The following is a 19607-nucleotide window of genomic DNA, read 5'->3' as shown; positions in this document are numbered from 1 at the left end:
TATGCCGCATTTTTATGCCGTCTGAATTACAGTCAGTAAAAACTATGCTCACTTAGTCGTGCAGTGGATTAGATCTGCAATCAGGACAGAGCCAGAATCTTCCCAGGTTCTACACGTATCAGAAAACAGAGGACAAAGAACAGCAGGAGGGAGGACAGGAAGGACTAAGAGCAAGAGCGTGAGAATTGGGGGAGTATGAGGAAGTAGGGAGCGCGAATAAAGAGGGAGTGAGGAACAAGTGGAGTATTTCCTCTGCTCAAAGGAATCAATAAATCCTAACGTACATTCCCCAAGAACAAATATCAACTCAAGTGTAATTATCACGGGGAGGCAATCTGCCTACCTGCACAGAATTAAAAATTGCAATTGAGATGTGAAACATTTGACCAACGAAACTGCAGAAGGGAGGTTTATTGAAAAAGTCAGGTGTTCAGACAAAGATCTACAGTCAAGAAGTTGAAAAATATTTGACATATTTGTGACATAATTGAAATCCAAGTGATTCTTTCTTAAAAGTGCAAAGACAAATGATACCTAAAACGTTTGGGTGGTTGCCAAAACAAACATTCCAGTCCTTGATCTCTGTAAAATGCCATTGCCTCACACTTGTGAATTTTTACATGACCATCACTGGGGATTACTTTGAAGCTCAAACATTGACAACACCCAGACCAATGGACAAATAAAATAATTAAAGGATCTCCGTGAACAGCAGATGAGGCAATACACATGGCAAAAGGCAGTACTGGATGTGTTTCAACTTCATTGGAAGGAATAAGAGGCCAACTGAAGTAAGAGGTTCAGCGATTGCAGTTACTTTTAAAGATGGAAATGAGAATGGAACAGACGATGAACTCAATTAAACAGGATTTTCAGGAGGCGGGTGAAGGGGATGAAAGTATGCATGAAAGGCATAAAGTGGCAAAAACTAGTTAAAGGGGAGCATATAGAGGGAAAACAATTGTCCTGAAAAACATTGACAACAAAATAGGAGAGTAAAGCCAACATGGTGACAAAAGAAGTCAAGCAAATCATGAGGGAGGAAGAAGGGTTGAAAGAGGTACAGGTGGCATAGTGGCACAGTGGTTAGCACTGCTTCCTCACAGTACCAGGCACCCGGGTTCGATTCCAGCCTTGGGTGACTGCTGTGTGGAACACGTTCTCCCAGTGTCTGCGTGCATTTCCTCCGGTTTCCTCCCTCAGTCCAAGGATGTGTAGTTTAGGTGGGTTGGCCATGCCACAGTGTCCCTTAGTGTCCAAAGCTGTACATGTTAGGTGGAGTTACAGGGATAGGACGGGGGTCTGGGACTGGGTGCACTGTAGGGGTTCTACAGAGAGGGAGAACCACATTACCGAAAGGAGAATTGCCAGGAATCTGGCATGGGCAACAATGTAGAGCATTTACCAATGGTAGTTGAGCACTGGCATCTGGGATTCGTGAAGTTGTTCAAACATTTTCAAGTCACAAAGCAACAGAAGAAGTACATTTATATAGCATTTCATCATGTCCGAGAGTGTTATAGAGTGTTTTAATAAGCATTTTCCTATTTGATTTTGTGCATGGATGTGTTCAACAAAAGTGCGCTTGCACATGTGACATCATCAGGAGCCACAAGGAGCTCATGCATAGATGCTTAGCTCCTGCTGATATCTGAAGCCAAACTATATTACTAGCTCAACGCTTTCTGAGATAAAGAAGATTTAACCTTTACAACGCATTAGACTACCTTTCCTGTGGTACAAGTTATCACATCCTTCTGACGATGAGGATTAAAAAGGACAAGAAAAATATCTGAGGTGCAGCGTGGCAATACAAAGTTTTGTACAGTGAGTAGCTAGTTAGCAATGCAATCAGCAGCAATGGCTATGTTTGGGACTATCAGTGGGTTTGTGGAGGGGCACGAGGACTGGACTGAGCATGTGGAACGGTTAGGACACTTTTTCCTGGCAAATGGAATTGCAGACAAGGGCAAAAGACGCTCAATTCCCCTGAGCGTGTGGAAAAAAGATTAACAAGCTAATGAGGAATTTAGCAACACCACGGAAACCAGAGGACATTTCATTTGCAGAGTTAGTTGCACTCGTTCATAATCATCAGCATCCTAAACTCTCAGTGGCTGTCCAACTCTTTAAGTTCCAAAGTCATTTTCAAAAGGTAGGACAGTCTGTGGCTGCTTTTGTTGCTGAACTCCATCAATTCTCTGAGCACTGAGAGTTTGGGGCAGTGTTAGAGGGCATGCTCCGGGCCAGATTGGCCTGTGGCATTAATGAAGACAGCTTGCAACGTTGTTTGTTGAGGGAAGTTACACTAACTTTCATGAAGTCTCCAGGAATTTCTTAGGGCATGGAAATGGCTGCCAACATTGCAAAGGATATTTAAAAGGCACATAGTGGGGCACAGATGGGTGCAGTGCATCAAGTCAGAAAAGAGCCAGCAAACAAAAAGATGAATACAGCGGAATGTTTCAGATGTGAAGGTACACAATATACCAATCACTGCAAGTTCAGGGAGGTGTGCCACAATTGCAACAAAAAGGGATATTTGGCTAAAAGGTGCATGAATGCTAAGAGCAAGTCAAAAGCTGGGCAAGGAAATTCAAATTCAAAGAAACCTCGGTCCAGTACTCATCACCTGGAAAGCACAGAGCAAAGAGAGGAGTGCTCCTACAACATGTTCAATGTGAGTGAGGTGCGCGCAGGTCTATTTATGCTACAGTGGAGAGTAACTTAAGATGGAGGTGGACACAGGAGCCTCTGCATTTGTCAATGGTGAGGAGACCTTCAAAAGGATTTGGGTCTCTAAGCAGGCACCAGCCCTTACTCAGGCAGGGAGCAACATTCAAACGTACACTGGCGAGATTGTACTATTACTTGGAGCGTTTGAGATGGACATTTTGCATAACAGCCAAGCAAGAACATGGCTCCTGGTAGTAAAAGGGAATGGGCCTCGTCTACTCGAGCGTGGCTGGCTCAGGTAAATTAAGTTGAACTGGAGTGAGATAAAGCACACACTAGTGACAGAGGGTGTCATTGAGAAATATCCTGAGGTTTTCAAAGCTTAATGGGATATGTTGCGTGGCACTACAGTTAAGTTGTTTGTGGATCCTCAGCCCAGGACAGTGCCCCACGCCATGAAAGGCAAAGTGGAAGTGGAGTTGGAGTGGCTGCAAAGGCTGAGAATCATTGACCCCATTCAGGTTTTGCACTGGACAGCTCTAATTGTACTGGTTCTTAAAAGTGATGGTATTGCGCGTGTATGTGGGGATTACAAACTTGCCATTATCAGGTTTTCAAGCTGGACGCTTATTGGTTGCAGAGGGGAGAAGATCGGATTTCACCTCTGACAGGAGGCAAGATGTCCTCCGAACGTTAACAGCTCTTGTTAGAGCAGGACTCAAAACAATACGTCACAAACAGTTCCGACAAGGGTTTATTCAAATACAACAGTCTGGTTTTTTGGGGTGTTTCCAGTCTGGCCCTTTTGAAAAGACAATGGACAATCTGTTGCAGTGGATCTCGTGTGTGGCAGTTTATTTTGATGATATCCTGATCACAGGGAAAACTGAGGAGGAGCACATCAACAGTCTGGATCAAGTGTTAGAGATTTTCAGAGACAGGTCTGCATCTCAAGCGTGGAAAATGTATCTTCCAGGCACAGAGTGTGGAATATCTGGGTCACAGAACCACAGTGCAGAGTCTACCCCCCGTGGAGGAAAAGGTTTGAGCTATCAAGGAAGCTCCGAATCCCAAGAATGTGTGCGAGCTCAGATTATTTCTGTATTTTTCTCGAGGAATTAAGGGCTATGGAGAGAGAGCGGGTAAATGGAGTTGAAATCAGCCATGATTGAATGGTGGAGTGGACTCGATGGGCCGAATGGCCTTACTTCCGCTCCTATGTCTTATGGTCTTATTTAGTGAACTATCGCGAGGTTTCTGCCAGACCTTTCAACAGTGTTGGCATCACTGTTTCTGTTGCTCCACCATGAGACCAAATGGTAGTGAGGGCCAGCACAAGTGAAAACTTTCAAGGATGTGAAAGCATTGCTACAATCAGCTAATCTGCTGGTTCATTTTGATCAGGACAAAGTTAATCTGTCATGTGATGTCTCGCCTTGTGGCGTTGGGGTAGCGCTCTCACATCTGATGGAGGACGGTTCAAATAAACCAGTGGATTGCCGACAACAGCTGAGAAGGGATATTCGCAGCTAGACAAGGAAGGTGTAGCCACCGTTTTTGCTACAAAACGTTTTCATCAGTACCTTTATGGACGTTCATTAACCATATGTATAGGGGCAGCATGGTGACACTGTGGTTAGCACTGCTGCCTCACAGCACCGAGATCCCAGGTTGGATCCCGGCCCTGGGTCTCTGTCCATGTGGAGTTTGCACATTCTCCCTGCGTTTGCATGGGTTTCACCCCCACAACCCAAAGATGTGCAGGGTAGGTGAATTGGCCATGCTAAATTGCCCCTTAATTGGAAAACAATGACTCCACATTTATTTTTTTAAAACATATGTACGGACCACAAGCCATTCCAGAGCGCATTCGCCAGTCTGGATGCATTCTTTCCATGGCCGCGATGAGATTACAATGCTGGGCTCTCACATCGTCAGCCTACCAGACAACAGGGCAGGGAAGAACAGTACAAACACAGATGCTCCGAGTCGTCTTCCCTTACTGGTTACGCCAACTAAGACAGCATTTCCTCCTGTTATGGGCCAGAGTTTAGAGAACCCAAAGTGTATCATGGAGTTCACCTGACCCACAACTTTTAATAGATTGTGGTATGGGGAGCACACGGCCCACTTTACAGGTGTGGTACAGCAGAAATTGAAAAATTTATTTTAAAGCAAAGCAATGTTTATTCTCTGAACTCAAGTTAACCTTTTTAAAACATAATGAACATCTTAACAACCATCAATTCAAATACAACCCCCAAAGAATACAACACTAAGTCATCCTTAATAACTTCCCAGACAACATCCAGAAGACAAAAGAAACACCTTTTAACAGAAGCACATTAGGTTTACGTTCACTACTGTGAACATTTATAATTCGGAATTCACCAAATGATCACGAGATAGTCTTTTCATGGCAGAGAGATCGACAGTACACCTGCTCTGTCTGGCTTCAGCTCCAACACAGAAAACGAAACTAAAACACACCCTGCAGCAAACAGCCTAAAATGAAACTAAAAAGCTGACAGACAGCCCAGCTCCACCCACACTCTGACATCACTGCATTGATGTGAGCAGCCAAACATTTCTTAAAGCGACATTCTCATGACACTCCGGAGACAATTTTCTTGCTTGAGCAACTTTTAAATTCTCCTGTAAATGTCAAACAGATTAAACAGTGGATTGTCAGGAATCCTGTTTTGTCCTGGTGGAAGATTCTTTGTGCAGAGTTGGCCTCCTGTTATAGATGTTCAGGAACTGAGACCATATGCAAAACGCAAGGATGAGCTGAGTGTGCAGAATGGTTTGCGATCTTTGGGGGTCTGGAGTGATCATTCGCAAGTCATAGATGAAATCCATGAGACTCATTCTGATGCCTCCTGAATGAAAAGTTTAATAAGATCGCACATTTAGTGGCCAAAAATGGATCAGGACTTGGAGAACAAGGTGAAATCCTGTTCTGCGTGTGAAATAATCCAAGCCAGCACCACTCCTTCCATGGGAGTAGCCTGGTCTAGACTTCATGTGGACTTTACAGAACCCTTTATGGGTCATATGTTTCTAGTCATCGTGGATGTGCATTCTAAGTGGTTAGAAATGGACATCATGGGAAAGTTGGTGGAGATGTTTCAGTTGCCATGGGGTAATGGATTTCGGTATTTGCAAAATCAGCAACTTTGAGGGAGGAGCTGGCCATGTAGAGGAAAGGATGGCGAAGATGATCCTGGATATGAGCGAAAGTAACAGGGTAGTTATTATGGGAGACTTTAACTTTCCAAATATTGACTGGAAAAGATATAGTTCGAGTACATTAGATGGGTCGTTTTTTGTTCAGTGTGTGCAGGAGGGTTTCCTGACACAGTTTGTTGACAGGCCAACAAGAGGTGAGGCCACATTGGATTTGGTTTTGGGTAATGAACCAGGCCAGGTGTTGGATTTGGAGGTAGGTGAGCACTTTGGGGACAGTGACCACAATTCGGTGACGTTTACGTTAAGGATGGAAAGGGATAAGTATACACCGCAGGGCAAGAGTTATAGCTGGGGGAAGGGAAATTATGATGCCATTAGACGTGACTTGGGGGGGATAAGGTGGAGAAGTAGGCTGCAAGTTTTGGACACACTGGATAAGTGGAGCTTGTTCAAGGATCAGCTATTGCGTGTTCTTGATAAGTATGTACCGGTCAGGCAGGGAGGAAGGTGCCAAGCGAGGGAACCGTGGTTTACCAAAGAAGTGGAATCTCTTGTTAAGAGGAAGAAGGAGGCCTATGTGAAGATGAGGTGTGAAGTTTCAGTTGGGGCGATGGATAGTTACAAGGTAGCGAGGAAGGATCTAAAGAGAGAGCTAAGACGAGCAAGGAGGGGACATGAGAAGTATTTGGCAGGAAGGATCAAGGAAAACCCAAAAGCTTTCTATAGGTATGTCAGGAATAAGCGAATGACTAGGGACAGAGTAGGACCAGTCAAGGACAGGGATGGGAAGTTGTGTGTAGAGTCTGAAGAGATAGGCGAGATACTAAATGAATATTTTTCGTCAGTATTCACTCAGGAAAAAGATAATGTTGTGGAGGAGAATGCTGAGCTCCAGGTAAATAGATTAGATGGCATTGAGGTAAGTAGGGAAGAGGTGTTGGCAATTCTGGACAGGCTGAAAATAGATAAGTCCCCGGGGCCTGATGGGATTTATCCTAGGATTCTCTGGGAGGCCAGGGAAGAGATTGCTGGACCATTGGCTTTGATTTTTATGTCATCATTGGATACAGGAATAGTGCCAGAGGACTGGAGGATAGCAAATGTGGTCCCTTTGTTCAAAAAGGGGAGCAGAGACAACCCCGGCAACTATAGACCGGTGAGCCTCAGGTCTGTAGTGGGTAAAGTCTTGGAGGGCATTATAAGAGACAAGATTTATAATCATCTAGATAGGAATAATATGATCAGGGATAGTCAGCATGGCTTTGTGAAGGGTAGGTCATGCCTCACAAACCTTATCGAGTTCTTTGAGAAGGTGACTGAACAGGTAGACGAGGGTAGAGCAGTTGATGTGGTGTATATGGATTTCAGCAAAGCGTTTGATAAGGTTCCCCACGGTAGGCTATTGCAGAAAATACGGAGGCTGGGGATTGAGGGTGATTTAGAGATGTGGATCAGAAATTGGCTAGCTGAAAGAAGACAGAGGGTGGTGGTTGATGGGAAATGTTCAGAATGGAGTTCTGTCACAAGTGGAGTACCACAAGGATCTGTTCTGGGGCCGTTGCTGTTTGTCATTTTTATCAATGACCTAGAGGAAGGCGCAGAAGGGTGGGTGAGTAAATTTGCAGACGATACTAAAGTCGGTGGTGTTGTCGATAGTGAGGAAGGAAGTAGCAGGTTACAGAGGGATATAGATAAGCTGCAGTGCTGGGCTGAGAGGTGGCAAATGGAGTTTAATGCAGAGAAGTGTGAGGTGATTCACTTTGGAAGGAAAAACAGGAATGTGGAATATGTGGCTAATGGAAAAGTTCTTGAAAGTGTGGATGAGCAGAGGGATCTAGGTGTCCATGTACATAGATCCCTGAAAGTTGCCACCCAGGTTGATAGGGTGGTGAAGAAGGCCTATGGAGTGTTGGCCTTTATTGGTAGAGGGATTGAGTTCCGGAGTCAGGAGGTCATGTTGCAGCTGTACAGAACTCTGGTACGGCCGCATTTGGAGTATTGCGTACAGTTCTGGTCACCGCATTATAGGAAGGACGTGGAGGCTTTGGAACGGGTGCAGAGGAGATTTACCAGGATGTTGCCTGGAATGGAGGGAAAATCTTATGAGGAAAGGCTGATGGACTTGAGGTTGTTTTCGTTAGAGAGAAGAAGGTTAAGAGGAGACTTGATAGAGGCATACAAAATGATCAAAGGGTTAGATAGGGTGGACAGTGAGAGCCTTCTCCCGCGGATGGAAATGGCTAGCACGAGGGGACATAGCCTTAAACTGAGGGGTAATAGATATAGGACAGAGGTCAGGGGTAGGTTCTTTACGCAAAGAGTAGTGAGGCCGTGGAATGCCCTACCTGCTACAGTAGTGAACTCGCCAACATTAAGGGCATTTAAAAGTTTATTGGATAAACATATGGATGATAATGGTATAGTGTAGGTTAGATGGCTTTTGTTTCGGTGCAACATCGTGGGCCGAAGGGCCTGTACTGCGCTGTATTGTTCTATGTTCTATGTTCTATGTTTCCGAGGTTGCCACCCCCGTTGTTGCTTAAAAGGATTGTTTCTGAGGATGAGATAGGGGAGGATAGGGTCTCCGATATTTATAGGGAGTTAATTGGGAGGGAGAGGGTCTCAGTGGAGGAGGTAAAATGGAAGTGGGAGGAGGAGCTGGGGGGGGGGTTATTCAAAGCGGGGGTATGGTGCGAGGGCCTGCGGAGGATAAAATCAACCACCTCTCGTGCAAGATTGAGGCTAATTCAATTCAAAGCGTACATGACAGCTTCACGGATGAGTCGTTTCTTTCCTCTGGTGGAGGATAAACGTGGGCGGTGTTCAAGGGGAGCCGGAATATTCCACACACAGGTTCTGGGCTGGGCCGAAATTGGTGGAGTTTTGGGAGGCTTTTTCGGGGGTTATGGCGGAGATTTTGGGGGTGAAGGTGGCTCCAAGCCCGTGGTGGCGATATTACCTGTGCGTACTGCTACTTTCCTTGCAAATGTCGAATGGTTTAGCAGAGAGAGCTGTTAAGACACTGAAAGAAGAACTGAAAAGAATGACAGCCAGTTCTTTGGGACTAAGCTCTCACGGTTCTTGATTCAGTGCCGTATCACACCACAAACAACAACTGGACTTTTGCCAGCTGAAATGTTGATGGGTATAAAGACAAAGTCTCATCTGGATCTGCTACATCCAGATGTCAGAGCAAGAGTAGGAAGGAGACAGGAAACGCAGAAGGAGAAGCATTTCAGTCCGGATGACTGTGTCTATGTCAGGAAATTTTTTCTTTTTCTTCTTTATCCAATTAAGGGGCAATTGAGCATGGCCAATCCACATCTTTTGGTTGCAGGGGTGAGACCCACGCAGACACGGGGAGAATGTGCAAACTCCAAGCGGCAGTGACCCGGGGCCGGGATCAAGCCAGGTTCCTTGGCGCCATGAGGCAGCAGTGCTAACCACTGCACCATCGTGCCGCCAGGAATTTCAGCAGTAACCAACGATGGCAGCTTGGAGTTATTCTGCATCAAAGTGGTTCCTGTTGCTCACGGCCAGTGGGCGCTATTCCGGGAGAGGCTGAGGTTTTCATCTCACTAACAACCAGCCTACGTCTGCACCCTCATGTCCAGCTCAATTGAACCAAGGCTCACCAGTGTCTACTGAGTCACCAGTGGTTCTACGATCACAATGTAGTCGCACAGCGGCAATGGTAGCACAGTTGCTTCACAGCGCCAGAGTCCTGGGTTCAGTTCCTGCTTGGGTCACTGTCTGTGTGGAGTTTGCATGTTCTCCCCGTGAGTTTCCTCCAGGTGCTCCGGTTTCCTCCTAAAAGTCCCAAAAGACGTACTTCTTAGGTGAATTGGACATTCTGAATTCTCGCTCTGTGTAGCCGAACAAGCAACGGGGGGGGGTTCACAGTAACTTAATTGCAGTGTTAACGTAAGCCTACTTGTGACAATAATGAAGATTCTTATTAGTTGCGACCTGTGTATGATGTTTGTTGTCGTCTCTCCTGAAGGGGAATTTAAATTTAAATTTAACGGGAGAGAAGTGTCATTGAGTGTTTTAATAATGTTTTGATAAGCAGCTTCATAATCGATTATGTGTATGGATGTCTTTAACAAAAGTGCACATGCGTGTGGCATCATTGGGATTGCGAACTTGCACGGGTTTTCAGTTTAACCACGAGGAGCTTGTGTACAGCTGCGTTTAGCTGCTGCTGGTGCCAGAAGCCAAACTGTATTCTTATCTCAATATTTTCTGAAGTAAAGAAGATGTCGCGTTCGACTACCTTTCTTGTGGTCAAGTTACCACATCTTCAAGTTACCACAGCGAGGAACACATCAACCCATTACACATTTTGCAGTAATTGTTCATGTTGACAAATGTGGCAGCCTTGCACACAGTAAACAACAATGTGATGAAGGTTGGTGTTGCTGGTTGAGGATTGCTGTTGTCCAGCACATTCATAGCACTCAATGTTCTTCTTCAAAATGGGACTTTTATACATCCACCTCAACAGGCAGACAACAGCCTTGATTTTGTGTCTCATTTGGAAAAACAGCATTTTCAACAATGCAGCACTGCCTGATTAATGTGCGGGAGTGTGAACTGCTGGTCCTGATTAGCCACACACAAATACATTTAACGCCATGTTCTGAACATTCATTCTGTTTTTAGTTACCTTTTCTCTCTCAATTAGGTCCCCAAGGTCTCTTGTAACATTTGAGGGCTGATCATGTAACATTTGCTCCTTTGCTCTTTAGTCAATGCAATAAACAAACTTCAACATCTTAACATGAAAGTAGAATGGCAACATTAAGTACAGGGTACATTCAATAAACTTAAAATGTAGTCACCATCTGAACATGCGGTCTTCAAATAGATAACTTGTCTTAACTGGGCCAAGCTGGTCAGAGGTTAATAGAAGCCTCCGCATTACATCAGTAGATTAGAGGTTCCACCAGAATCTAAGGACATAATCTAAGTTGCATTTCAGTGTAGGGGTATGGAAGTGCTGCATCACTGGAGGGACAATCCTTTGAAACAGATGTGAAACCAAAGCCCCATCTGTCTACTCAGGCAGACATTATAAAGATTCCAGTTGAAGAAAGGAAGCGAGTTCTAATGGCTGGACGAATAATCCAGAGACCCAGGGTAATGATCTGGGACATGGGTTTGAGTCCCACCATGGCAGGTGGTGGAATTTAAACTCAATAAGATATCTGGAATTAAAAGTCTAATGATTACCATGAAACAATTGTCGATTGTCATAAAAAAACCATTTGGTTCACTCATGTCCTTTAGGGAAGGAAATCTACCTTCCTTACCTGGACTGGCCGACATGCGACTCCAGATCCACAGCAACGTAGCTGACTCTCATGGCCTGGCGTTTACCCCACTCTACCATTACCACCAAGCCAGGGATCAACCCTGGTTCAATGAAGAGTGCAGGAGGGCATGCCAGGAGCAACACCAGGCATACCAAAAATGAGGTGTCAACTTGGTGAAGCTACAACACTGGACTACTCGTGTACCAAATAGCATAAGCAGCAAGCAACATACAGAGCTAAGCGTTTCCACAACGAACGCACCAGATCTAAGCTGTGCAGTCCTGCCATATCCAGCTGTGAACAATTAAACAACTCACTGGAGGGGGAGGCTCCACATATATCTCATCCTCAATGATGGAGGAGCCCAACACACCTGTGCAGAAGACAAGGCTGAGGCATTCGCAACGAGTGCCTAGTGGATGATCCATCTTGGTTTCCTCCTGAGGTCCCTAGCATCACAGATGTCGGTCTTCAGCCAACACGATACACTCCACGTGATATCAACAAACAGCTGACGGCACTGCATCTGCAAATGTTACGAGCCCTGACAGTATTCCAGCAATAGTACTGAAGACTTGGTGTTCCAGAAAATGTCGCGCTCCTAGCCTAGCTGTTCCAGTACAGCTACAACACTGGCATCTACCCAGCAATGTGGAAAATTGCCCACGTTTAAGTCCTGTACAAAAGATACATGACAAATCCAATCCAGCCAACTACTGCCCTATCAGTCTACTCTCCATCATCAACAAAGTGATGGAAGAAGCTTTCATCAGAGCTATCAAGCGGCACTTCCTCAGACATAACCAACTAACGGACGCTCAGTTAGGGTTCCGCTAGGTTCACTCAAATCCCGACCTCATTACAGCGTTGGTTCAAACACGGACAAAAGAGCTGAATGCCAGAGGTGAGATGAGGGTGATTGCCCTTGACATCAAGACAGTATTTGACAGAGTATGGCATCAAGGAGCCCAAGCAAAACAACTCGCGATCGAGAGGGATCCTGCCACTCACGCTGATAGAGGCCTCAATATCACTGATCCCTAAAAAGGAGAGTACAGGTCTACAGACACATCTCACTCCTAAACATTGACACCAAAGCCTGGAGAGTTGCATGCCAGAAGTAGCTGCGGAGGATCAGATGGGCTTCGTCAAGGGCTGACAACTAAGGACAAGCATCAGGCGCCTGCTGAACGTGATCATGACCCCACGCAGGGAGGAAACACCAGAAGTGATCATCTCCCTGGATGCAGAGAAGGCCTTCGACAGAGTCGAATGGAGGACCACATGGAGGTACTGGAACGGTTTGGGTTTGGCCCAGGTTTCACCTAGTGGATGAAACTACTGTACAGTGCTCTCACAGTGAGCGTACGGACAAACACCACCAGCTCTGAATATTTCCGGCTGCAGAGAGGAACGAAGCAGGGATGCCCTTTATCCCCGCTGCGATTTGCCCTGGCAATCGAGCCACTGATATCGCTCTCAGATCAGCCAAGGGGTGGAGAGGCATCCAGAGGGGAGACAGGGAGCACAGAGTCTCGCTCTATGCGGATGGCCTGTTCCTCTACGTCTCCAACCACATGAAAGGAATAATGGAACTCGGAACTCCTAAGGGAGTTTGGGGCCTTCTCAGGTTACAAACGGATCCTGAGCAAGAGCAAAATCGTCCCCATGAACTCAAGGGATCGATTGTCACTGGGTCAAAATTCTGGAACTTTCTCCCCAACAGCACTGTGGATGTACCTACATCTCAGGTACTGCAGCAGTTCAAGGCGGCAACTTATGGAGGGCAACGAGGGTTGGGCAATAAATGCTGGTGTAGCCAGCGATGCCCAGATCCCCTAAATTATTATATATTTTTTTTAAATCTCTTCTGCCAACATTTTTCCCTCGCAACAAGCAGAGGTAAAAAAGCATCTCTTTGCCAACATGAGACATTGCCGTGCACAAGGTGACTGTCATACTTGCCTACAATATAGCCTGGCCCGCATTTTACAAAAGTTCAGTGAGAAATGTGATAACGTGCTAAAAATATTCATCGCCTTTCATTCTTCTCCCAGTAAATGTTGAAAATGTACATCACTCTATTCTGAACTGAACAAATAAAAATCCTTATCTTCTACAAGAGCCCTGACATTTAAAGGTTTACTGTTATCACGAGGCACATGTTGCAGCATCTGAGCCAGATGGGGAAAATATCAGAATTTAAACAGCCATGCGGAAAGCCATGTACTGATAGCACAAAAATAGAACAAATTGCAAAAGATTCAGGAGTATCATTTCAGATAGTTTTTGGTGACAATAAATATCTGTAAAACCAAGGATTTCATATTATTCTATCTTGGAATCTAGACAAGAGAGTAGGTTTTAAACTCAACTTCAGCAGCCTTTTCTTCTCTGCGTTTTGATGCCTTGCACCATTTCCTTGCTAAGAGAGTGGGAGGTAAGCTGTGGCCAGGCCGCTTGACGCTGCTGTGTATCCAGTCACTGCAAACGACAGAGAAGAATCTCACTCCCACCGTACACCGAGGAAAGGTTGAGCAGGCTGGGCCTACAGCCAATGGAGTTTGGAAGAATAAGAGGTAATCTTATTGAAACATAGAAGATCCTGAGGGCACTTGACAGTGTGGTGAACCGCTGTATTATAGTGTACATACTGTTCTTACTTAATTATGGAAGCTCTGCGACATTGGAGGCATTACCTGGCTGGCAGCCGATTCCCTCTCCTCACTGACCAACGGTCGGTTGCCTTCATGTTCAATAACACACGGCGGGGCAAGATCAAGAATGACAAGATCCTAAGGTGGAGGATCGAACTCTCCACCTATAATTATGATATCTTGTATCGCCCTGGGAGGCTCAATGAGCCCCCTGGTGCCCTATCCCGCGGTACATGTGCCAGCGCACAAGTAGACCAACTTCGGGCCCTCCACAATGACCTCTGTCACCCGGGGGTCACCTGTTTTTTTCATTTTATCAAGGCCCGCAACCTGCCTTACTCCATCGAGGAAGTCAGGACCATGACCAGGGACTGCCAGGTCTGCGCGGAGTGCAAATCACACTTCTATCGGCTGGATAGAGCACACCTGGTAAAGGCCTCCCGCCTCTTTGAGTACCTCAGCATCGATTTCAAAGGGCCCCTCCCCTCTACGGACTGTAATGTGTACTTTCTCAGCATCATTGATGTGTACTCACGTTTCCCTTTCGCCATCCCGTGCCCTGACATGACCTCTGCCACAGTCATCAAGGCCCTGCACGGCCTCTTCACCTTGTTCGGTTTCCCCACTTACATCCATAGTGATCGGGGTTCCTCCTTCATGAGTGATGAGCTGCGTCAGTTCCTGCTTAGCAAGGGCATCGCCTCAAGGAGGACTACCCCCCGGGGAAACGGACAGGTGGAGAGGGAGAACGCGACGGTCTGGAAGGCCGTCCTTCTTGTCCTACGGTCTAGAAGTCTCCCCGTCTCCCGTTGGCAGGAGGTCCTTCCCGATGCGCTCCACTCCATCCGGTCGCTCCTGTGTACCGCCACCAATGTGACACCTCATGAGAGAATGTTTGTCTTCCCCAGGAAGTCCACCTCAGGGGTCTCGCTCCCGTCCTGGCTGACGGTTCCAGGGCCCATCCTCCTCCGGAAGCATGCGAGGAGTCACAGGTCGGATCCCCTGATCGAACGAGTCCTTCCCCTCCATGCTAACCCCCAATATGCCTACGTGGCACACCATGATGGGCAGGAGGACACAGTCTCCCTTTGGGACTTAGCACCCGCAGATTCCCCAGTGACCATCACCACTACCCCGACTCTACACGGTCTCCCTCCGTTGCTACTCACGACTCTACACTGTCTCCCTCCGTTGCTACCTATCCGGAAGACGACACGCTCCTGGATACGCAGGCCTCAACACTTCATCCGACACCAGTGTCCTCATCACAGCCGGGACTGAGGCGATCACAGCGGAAGGTCAAAGTCCCCGACAGACTCGACCTCTAATTCAACCTGTCCACTTCAACCCCGCCGGACTCTTTTTCTTAACAGGGGGTGAATGTGGTGAACCACTGTATTATATTGTACACACTGTTCTTGCTTATTGTACTTACTGTCCTTACTGTTTGTTACATGTCTGGGTTTGTCCCTCCTGGCTCCGCCCCGCGGGCTCAAGTATAAAGGTGGCTAACCTCCAGCCCCGTCCTCATTCTGGGACCGGCTGCCAGCAGGTATCTTTTAGCTGATTAAAGCCACAGTTTACTCTTCCAACTCTCGTCTGTCGTCATTGATGGTACATCAGACAGGGTGAATGCGGAGAGGATATCTCCCCTTGTGCGGGGTGTCTACAACTAAGGAACAGAGTTTAAAGATTAGGGGTCTCCCACTTAAAATTGAGATGAGGAGACGTTTTTTTCCCTCAGAGGGTCGTTTGTCTGTGGAATTCTCTCCCCTGGACAATGAGGTGGAGTCATTGAATAGATTTGTATGGGGTGTGTGGGGGGGGGGGGGGGGGGTTTGTGTGCGTGTGTGTGGGAGTGGGGGTGAGTATTTGCTTGTGGGAGGAATGATCGCATGGGGGTGGTGCGTATCGGGGGGGGGGTGATGTGTGCATGTGGCGAGGTGGTCGCTTGTGCGTGCATGTGTCTATGTGGCGAGGGGGGCGTGTGTGGCGTGCGCAGGCGGTGTGCAGTCTGCCCGTGCAGTGTGCACGTGCGATGTGCACGTGCGATGTGCACATGCGGTGGTGGCGTGCACATACGGGTGTGGTGTTTCCATCAGAGTGCGTGCATGTGAGTGCACGCGTGTGCACGAACGAGTGCGACGTATGTGGTGTATGCTGTGTGGGAGTGTGCTTCTGTGGTGTGCAGTATGTGGTCTGCAGTGTGTGGTCAGTGGTGTGCGCGTGTGGGGATGCGCGTGTGGTGTTTGCTTTTGTGAGAGTGCGTTTGTGAGAGTGCGCCATGTGTGCGCGCACACGCGAGTATGGTGTGCGCGCACGCTCGTGCTGTGTGGGTGCGTGCGTATGTGGGTGCGTGTGTGCACGGGCGGGTGTGTGCAGGGATGTACCCACTGGAAAGTGGAGTTCAGACCAGATTCAGATCGGTCATGATCCTATTGATTGGTGGAGTAGGCTGAAGGGGCCGAATGACCCATTATGCCTGATGCTATGAACTTGTTGGGTTGTGGGCTCAAAGGCATTCCTTCCCAGGACCAGGGTTTAAACCTGCCCACCTGAAAATTAGCTGCTATATCAAACTGCATACATGCAGCATCAGACTCAATTAAAATAGTTCCATTCGGTACCAAATTAATTCAAGAAAGAATATCCTGGATAGCTCCTGGGTCATGAGGGGGCGTTGAAAACCAAATTGTGACAATAGGAGGATTTTAGGAATATTGGCTTCTAAATAGTGGGACTATTTAAGGATTAAAACCCTGGGGATAGTGTGTTTGGCTGCAATGGTCACGTTTTTAAAAATAATTTTGTTTTGCTTCTAGGAAACAGCAAGTGAAATTGACCAGAGGAATGTGTCTTGACTGGGGGAGGTCCCTGGAGAGTTAATGTGCTTTTGAAGCCTGCGGTGTTGGTTTGTTTATCAACTTGGAGAAATGAGACCATTGCTGGGTGGAGCCCAGAAAGGCAGAGAGGCAGTGACATTTTTTGGAGAAGCTTTGGGAGAGAGAGGAGCTGAGGTCTGATGTGGCTACCACAGAGTCCACAAGTAAGTGCAGTTTTCTATCCCAGTAAGATAGTTTTTTAAAAAGTAAGAATATTTCAAAGCAGAGCAGTCTTGTCTGAAGATAAGGAAGACGCTGAAACAACCTAGTTGGAGCCGCTATTTAAAGACATTGAGCCATAACCTGCAGGGGTTCTAAATGGAGCCAAATCTGTTTTATAAATCAAGTATTACTCTATGCTCTGCTGATTTTTTGAAGCTGGATTAAGAGCTGTATGTTTCTTTTCTTATTGTTTAATGGGAAATTGTATAGTAGTGTTATGAGGTAATTTTCCAGAGTGAGCTTAAATTTTAATATTGTATTCATAATAAAGTTGTGTTTTAGAAATACGAAAGCCCTATTGTTTTCCATGCAACAGCCGGAGCGAATCATTCTTTCCACACAGTCTTAAAATAAACTGAAATATTGGGGTTTCAGTCCAATATCTGAGCCACGGCTAGGATTGTAATACAATTAAATTCTATCATTGTGGGCACACATTTTACATGTGGTGGTGCAGTTAACTCGAGAGGCCCAGTTATTGTGGCAATGTGCACTCTCCTTCTCCAGCTGCATTAATCTGGTCTCTCTCTTAGTATCCTTGAGAAACTCATGCCTGTTTGTTTCATGACGTTATCACTCCATCTGGTCTTCTGCCGATCCACGCTACATTTTCCCTCTACCGCTCACTCCAGTGACTACTTCTACGTCCTGCCCACTTTATTTTTTCATTATTCTGTGGCATGTTTTTACCTCTCAGCATTTTTCATGAATTTAACTCAAAGCTCGATACCATCCAGGACCACACAGTCCACTTGATCGGCATCCTATCCACCAACTTAAAACATACCGAGATTGCAATGCATGCTGTCCTTGGAAGCACTGCAGCAACAGACCCAGGTTTCTTTGACAGCATTTCCCAAACCAATTACCTCCACCGCCTCAAAAAACAAGGGAAGCGGGTCTGTAGAAACACCTTTCCTCAAGTTCTACTGGAACATATATCGCCGTTCCCTTATTGTCGATACAGCAAAATCCCAAAACTTTTCACCTAACGGCACCGTGGCAGTTCCTTCACCAGTTGGGACTGTAACCACGAATTCAGCTCACCACAACTAGCTGCTCCAGGGCAGCCAGGGATGGACCATAAATGTTGGCCTGGCTAGTGACAGCCATGTCACAAGAACCAATATTTTTGAAAAACCATTCCACTTTTGCAGAATTGCTACACACTCTTCCCTGCTCATCAACAAAACAAGGGCAGAAAGAGAGCTGGGCCTTTTGACTTCTGTATCATTGGGCTTGCACTGCACATTCATCTGCAAGAGTTCTGTCAATTCCACACATAGCTACATAGACAAGCAAGGCTGAACAGCAGCTGTCCCCAGACACCAACAGGCGAGAGGTTAGCTGTTCAAGTCAGTTTGCTCACTCCTATTTGGAAGAGCAGTAAGGGGACACAAAGTTATCCCCAATTTCAACAAAACACTTCAGCAGAGATACGCCAACAGGGGTTAGACAAATTGCATGGGCATAAGACGCAAAGAGACTGCATGTGAATTTGAACAAGTTGCTAATCTTTTTAAATAAATCCAGATCTGTGCTGCTTCTGCGAGGAAACCACTTTAGAAGTGACCTCAAGTTGAACAGAAGCTTTGATGCTTTACCTTTCAGAGAGTTGGCGGATCTGCGGAATACCCATATACTTATGAAAATGTTCCAACACGTTCACCACTCCTTGCATGAGGTTAGCCACTTCTCCGTACTGTCTGCGGCGAGTCATAGCCCTGCAGAAATAAAATACCCATTCAAAGCTCCATGTTAACTTTCTTTAAAAAAAGTGTTTTTATTGGCATTTCATTATTTACATTAGTGTATATGGACCACAATAGGAAAAACATGGTCATCTAATAACGGAGAAAAACATAAACTAACCATAAATAACAGAGAATGGGAAAAACGCATGAAATAAGCTAGCAAGTTAACGTATAAATATCAACACAGCTACTACAGCATAGAGTAACACCAGTGGTCTATTTACATTGCCTCGATTGGTTATAGTGCAAGAGGAGGCAGATGGCTTGATTCTCTGAGCCCCCTTTCATTTCTCAGTGTTTCCTGGGCCAACCTACCATTTGTATGTTGTGCCGATCTTTCATGTGCGGGTGCCTGCATCCTTCAGTATGCAAGGCATATTTCCCCTCTATGGTGTGGGTGCTCTCCTCCGCTTCTTGCACCTCCACCTTACCTGCAAACCCTGTCGGTCACGGACAGGTCCTCAAAGAGGCCGGTGAATTTTTTCCACGTATGGTAGAATCTCTCCTCAGACACCCGAATTGTGAATTTTATTCCCCCCCCCCAAATAAAGAATTCTGGATGCTCCGATACCCCAAAAGCCACCGCAAACAGACATGGCTCCATCTCCACCCTAACGACCCGGGACATAGTCTCGAAGAAGGCGGTCCAGAACGTGTCTGGGGCAGGACCTGAACATGTCGGTGTGGTTGGCCGGACCCCCCACCACCACCACCAGACAACGTTTGCACTTATCTTCCACCTCCGGGAAGAATCCGCTCACCCGTGTCCAGATTAGGTGCGCTTTGTGCACCACCTTTTGCTGTGTTAGGCTTAGCCCTGCGCATGAGGAAATTGATCCTGTGCTGTGCCTTGATCCAAAGTCCTCCCCCTATCTCCATGCCCAGCATCTCCCCCCATTTCCGTTG

General features: G+C 46.5%; 1 protein-coding gene across 1 annotated transcript in view; it reads right to left on the bottom strand.

The window, feature by feature from the left end:
- Window positions 1-19607, bottom strand: part of vps53 (VPS53 subunit of GARP complex) — a 355834-nt gene that overhangs the window by 252118 nt on the left and 84109 nt on the right. The window contains exon 7 of the mRNA XM_072469721.1: window positions 18552-18671. Within this exon, the coding sequence (XP_072325822.1) occupies window positions 18552-18671 (120 nt within the window). The remainder of the gene's footprint in view (window positions 1-18551; window positions 18672-19607) is intronic.

The sequence above is a fragment of the Scyliorhinus torazame genome, chromosome 12 (genome assembly GCF_047496885.1).
Source record: "Scyliorhinus torazame isolate Kashiwa2021f chromosome 12, sScyTor2.1, whole genome shotgun sequence".
In the NCBI taxonomy this organism is placed as follows: domain Eukaryota; kingdom Metazoa; phylum Chordata; class Chondrichthyes; order Carcharhiniformes; family Scyliorhinidae; genus Scyliorhinus; species Scyliorhinus torazame.
Note: the sequence above shows the minus strand (reverse complement) of the source record. Positions and strands in the feature narration are given on the sequence as shown.